Source organism: Mastigoproctus giganteus, chromosome 6 (assembly GCF_048544385.1).
Source record: "Mastigoproctus giganteus isolate SK-2022 chromosome 6, ASM4854438v1, whole genome shotgun sequence".
NCBI lineage: Eukaryota > Metazoa > Arthropoda > Arachnida > Uropygi > Thelyphonidae > Mastigoproctus > Mastigoproctus giganteus.
The window spans coordinates 22,505,393-22,511,392 of NC_143580.1; the positions used below are offsets into that span (position 1 = coordinate 22,505,393).

Sequence of the window (6,000 nt, forward strand, 5' to 3'; positions counted from 1 at the left end):
TGCATTTTTCTTCTCTACCACAAGCCTCATTAATTCATCTGACATACATTTGGGCCTGAACCTTGAACAGTATTTCTTAGTTCATACGAAAAGCCAAAGCCTAGTAGCCTCCAAGATTAAGTTCCTGAAGGCTTCCCATTTAGAATTCACTGTTGGTAACATCATCAGTTGATTCCATTCTATAGAATTTAAAAACTGTCTGGGACCTTTGTAGCCACCTTTACAAAAACCCTTCCCTTTACCACTGATCATAGTTACATCTTTAAGTAAATCCCACATCAGTACACTGTGATCACTGTCACCTGGTGGTTCCTTTATCTGCAAATTCCTAATGCATGTATCATCACTGCTGATAATCAGATCAAGGGTATTACTCCCTCTGGTTGCCCCTAGAACATGTTTCTGTAGAAAACAATCCTCCAATAAAACCACAAACGTCTTGCTAGCGTGCAAGTGAGCAACCCACAAGTTCCAGTCAATATCTGGAAAGTTAAAATCCCCCATTACAAGACATTCTTATTTACTGGCCCATTCTATTTCTCTGCACAACTGTTCACTGTACTCCTCAGTGCCATTAGCCCTATAACATTCTCCTCCTCCCATTTTCCCTTTCTCAGTGTTTATGTCACACCAAACAGACTCAACATTGCACTGTCCACCCTTGTCAACTGGATGCACTTCCTTAGATTTTGTTTCTTAACTAGAGGCATAACCCCTCCTCCCTTCCTACCCTGTCTTTTCTTTCTGTACACACTGTGCTCCCCTCCCCAAATTCCAATTCTGCACTGCTTATATCTGTGTGACATTATGTCTCTGATATCCCAACAATATCTGCCTTTGATGTCTTGATCAGCACTTCAAATTTATCAATTTTATTTAACATACTTCTAGCATTGGTGTACATGCAAGTATACATACATTTGTTCTTACTCTTAGTTACCCTAACACAGTCCATGTATTTACTTGTTCCATAATGACTCCTAGCAGCTCTTGAAATCCCCAGCAACTTGCTCTCTAGGCTGCTGCTCATTACAATAGAAGCAGTGCAAGAATCACTTTCGCTTCTGCCTGCAGCTACCGCTAATCTTTTAGTCTGTGAATCCCCCCCAAACTAGCAGTTTTCAGACCCACCTAACACTGCCTCAATAGCATCAGCAAATTTTCTTGCACCCTTTAAGTGTATCCCATCCCTGTAGAAGCAGTCTCTCCTGTTAGCAAGCACAGACCACGCTGAAAAAAATTCTACCCTGTGAGCCTTACACAATCTCTCCAGGGCCAAATTGATTGACAAGGCTCTCATCACATACTCTCTCCTATCGTGTCTGGGCAGAATTGCAGACACTTTCAAATTTAACCCTAACTTGTTGTTGTTGATGGGATTTTAAGTGCAATGGCTATTTAGGCCATATTGCACTTAGAAAAGTGGTTCATACTGCCTGTGTTGGTTCATGTAGAAGCAGTTAGAAATGGCTATAGTCCTATTCGTTTTAGGAAGGAGAAGAATTCTGTGAGATTTGATTTTTCGCCTATGATATGGCTAAGTGACGAAGGTTCCTTTAAGCTTGCCAGAGAACTGAATAACACTAGTCGAGCATTATTATACAGAGTACATTCCAGAAGTATGTGTTTGACTGTGAGTGGTGTATGACAATGGTTACACTGAGGAGGGTCATTCCCTTACAGGAGGAATAAATGAGTTAAATGCGTATGGCCGATTCTGGCTCTGGCTAGAATTACTTCTTCTTGTCTGTTTGCAATGAGGCTGGAAGCCCATAATTTTGGTACAGGTTTAATTTGAAAAAGTTTATTATGAATTTGTGCTTGCCATTGAAGAGTCCATCGACCTTTACATATACTTGGATTTAACCATAACTACTCGCGACTTTTTTTCAGCATTATTTTTTTTAGACAATTTTTTGTGATAATCCCAACACTACTTGTTTACGTTTCTTTGCCATTTAAATGGGTTTACTAAATAAAAATTACTAAAATATGAAAGAAGAGGTTAAAGTACAACTGTATAGAGTGAGTTGTATACAAAGACTGAGCGACACATGGCACCAATATCGCTATGCATTACGGCACAGTAGGGTTAAGTGACGGCTAACAGAGACTGACAGTAAATAGGGTGACGGACAATCGAAGTTCTACTGTAGAAAATGGATGGCCATTGCACAAAAGAGAGGGAACTGGAAAGTTGCTGGAGAGGCCTTCATTCTGCAGTGGATTGAAAATGGCTGATGATGACGACGACATTGCAATTACAAGATAAGTCAGTCTTCAAACTTTTTGATCACACCTCACATCAGTGTTGTGAGAAACCATATCAGGTTGTGGTCCCCCCCACTACTTTCTTCAGCTACATAAATCCTCTGGCCACCCTTCCAGCCATGGAAAGAACTTTGACTTTATATATATATATATATACTCTGCTGTTTATATGTATATCCTTGGCAATAAAGATATATTTATTTATTTCTAAATAACTGCATGTCCTAACAGGATATAGTAGTAGTAGTAGTGGCATGTGATGCAAGAAAGCAAATGTATGAGCTTATGCAGCATCAGCCAAAAAAAAAAAAAAAAAAAAAAAAAATCACACCATTCCCTCCAAATGCCTGTCCAGTTCCTCCTTAAATTTATTCAACCTATCAACTTCCACAACGACAGATGGAAGTTTGTTCCAGCAATTAACCAACCGCTGGCTAAAGGCAAATTTCCGCACATCTATTCTACATATTTTGAAGAAGTGCAAGAAGCCATTCTAATACTGATATAGCCACCATTAAATTATTTGTCTGTGTATTCCCCTTTCCCAAACCTAGCAGTTTCCAAAACCATAATAAAATATTTGTGCATCTCTCCTGTGTAAGTGTATGCTATCTCTACCTTCTGGAAAGAGGTATTGACCTTATAACTGCAATCTCAAAGAAATATGAAATCCTTAATACATAACCAGCTATTTGAAGTCTACATTAGGAATTAAAATATTCCTAATGTAGACTCATCTCAGAAACTTATGAAATCGTGCCAAATATAGATATTTATATTCGTGACAAAAGTTAACTGAATGTAATAAATGCTGCTGTTAATGGGTTGTTTGTGTTACACTTTTCCTTAATCCAAAAAAAAAAAAAAAAGATGAAAATTCGTTCTTCACTGAATATCATCCATTTAAAAAATGTGACAAAACATATAAAACACTTGTATTCAACTAATTCAGATAAACTAAAGATAAATGGTTGATTCATGTGTTGCCATGTCTACATGAGTCAACAAACATGTCGCTACAAGTTGCAATTCTCTACGACGCCGCGGCAGAAATACTATATATAGTGCAGTTGCATTATATATAGCATTTCTACTATATGGGCAAAGTGTTTTCTCTATTATAAAGTGCAAATGCATTAATCATCTTACAATCATGCTTCATAAATATTAAAAAATGGGGCACGTAATTCGTTAGGTACCTATATGAATTGTATAACTTACCCTATTTAATGACTGAAACCTAACTCCTCCTCGGCCAGCATTTCTACCCCTGAAAGATCCTCTGAAGGTACGAGTCCCTCGTCCTCGACCCCGCAATCGACCTTGACCTCTATTTGATCGGAAAGTTCTTCGATCTTTCCTAATTATATCGTCTAATGAAAGGTCCAGTGACTCTGCCATTTGGAACACAGTATTAGAACAGGCCAATTTGTTTACGATAAAATATATTTTATCAGTTTTTAGCTTCTGAAAATTTAGGCTTACAAAAGGATAGTCACTAAATCATTGAAATGGCTCTGATACTAAAACTATAAGCGAATACTAAAACAAACAAATGAGAATCCAAATAAGGATAAATAACTTTCATATTTAATAAGGAATGTACATCACAAAATTTAACACAACACACCACACGAAAACATTTTACCAAAACACAAAACACCACTAAACTAAAAATACCGGTCATACGTCATCAACGCAACTGATGATGGGAAGACAATATCACAGCGTCCTCGAAAAATTTAAAACTTCAAAGAACAATAAATTAAAATGATTTTAAACTAACTAAAATAAAGGGTATTTAGAGCTGCAATATTATTATACATTAAATTATTAATATTAAATTAAAATTATTAATATGAAATAATGATATTTTCCCCTGATTAAAATGAAATAAACTCATTCGTTTATATCATTATTTCCATTATCAGTGTACTGGGGTGACCTAATTAGTAAAAAGTCCAGGGTTTCATTCATCGTCTTGAGGAGAGGATTATTTATTTATTTATTTTAAATCCACGGCTGAGTACGTCGGTCTTAGCCAAGGACTGCATGGTTGTTGATGGTTTTGTTGGATTTTAGGAGCATCAGCGAATAAAGCGATATTGCTTCGTGTATATTGTCTGTAAATTGTGTGTGCTCTGAGGTCGATTTTGTTTGCTGGACGGGAGAAAGAACCATACTACCCTCGCCTGAGACCGACTAACTCAGCCACGTTGTGAAAAAGGCTCATAAAAATTCTTCCCGTCATCAACGGGACTCGAACTCGATCTTTTCCACCCAGTGTGCGGAGGATGGCGATCCTGCCTCTATAGAAATTAAACCAACTAAAGTGAAAGGTATTTGAGTTGAAATATTAATAAAAATATCAAATAATTACACTTTACCTTAATGAACGGTCCTCCCCACACCGGGTGGAAAAGGCCAGGGTTCAAATCCCGTCGATGACGCGAGGAACTTTAGTGGGCTTTTTTCACTCCGTGGCTCGGTCTCAGGCGTAGATAGCAAGGTTTTCCCCCTCAGAAACTGAGGTTTTTTCGTCCAGAAAAAGAGGCAAATCGAACAGAGAACACGCGCAATTTACAGACACGAATACGGGTTAATGTAATCATTTACGGGAAACCCTAATACAGTATAGTAATTTAGTAATTTTTTACCTTAATGAAAACTAACAAAACTATTCATTTATATCTTAATTATTGCAATTTACTGAGAAGGCTAGTTGGTTGGTTGGTTGTTGTAGGGTTTTAGACACATCAGCAACTTAGGCCATATTGCACTGTATATAATGTCTGTAAACTGAGGGTGCTCTGTGGTCGATTTGCTATTTTTCTCGACGAAAAACCCTCATTTCCGGAGAGACAAAATTACGCAACCCTCGCCTGACACCGACTAACTCAGCCACGTTGTCAAAAATACCCATAAAAATCCGTCATGTTATTGACGGGATTCGAACTAGCATAAAATTTGAATCTGTAAATCCCTCCCCAACACACACACACACACACATACATCTCTGTCCACACAGATGTAGTGGACAGAGTGTTTGTCAGGAGGGTCTTGTGGTTTCCCAAACACATACAAAAAAAAACCAAACTATTATTTTTAGGCTACTTGAATAATTAAATTCATCTGCCGTGCAGTGTGTCTTATGTCTGTTAATTGCCTGTATTCTACGGTCGATTTGTCTGTTTTGCTGGACGAAGAAACCCCAGTTTCTGAGGGGAAAACCTTGCTATATATATGCCTGAAACTAACTATCTCAGCCACGGAGTGAAAAAATCCGATTAAAGTTCCTCGCGTTATTGACGCGATTCGAATCCGGGCCATTTCAACACGGTGTGGGAAGGACAGTGACGATATCACTGTGCTACGCGCGCAGTCCAAACACATACATCACTTTTGAAGAACCCTTACACCCAATTAATACTGGAGAGGGTCAATATTTTTCAAAAAAACAATAAGCGCTGAACGATGTGGTATATTCTATGGTTAGTTCGACTATGAATCCTTAGAAGAATATTGGTAAGTGCATTATTTTAAAATGAATATGGTCTCTATGTGCCCAGTACTAGTCACCTCTAGATTTTGTTCTGGAAATCTTTACAAGAAAATGTGTGTAGTTACAATCAACAATTGTTGAAGGAACTTAAAAGGAACATTGAAGTCGGTATCCTGGGGGGAGGGGGGATACGGTAAGGCGAGGTACTAAGTGCCAAAACAACTAAG

At 38.0% G+C, this 6,000-nt stretch overlaps 1 protein-coding gene across 1 annotated transcript in view; it reads right to left on the reverse strand.

Moving 5' to 3' along the window:
- Positions 1 to 3,717, reverse strand: part of LOC150084081 (THO complex subunit 4-A-like) — a 94,985-nt gene extending 91,268 nt beyond the window's left edge. The window contains exon 1 of the mRNA XM_090375024.1: positions 3,493 to 3,717. Coding sequence (XP_090231150.1) covers positions 3,493 to 3,672 — 180 coding nt within the window. The 5' untranslated portion in view covers positions 3,673 to 3,717. The remainder of the gene's footprint in view (positions 1 to 3,492) is intronic.
- Between the last annotated feature and the right edge of the window lie 2,283 nt (positions 3,718 to 6,000).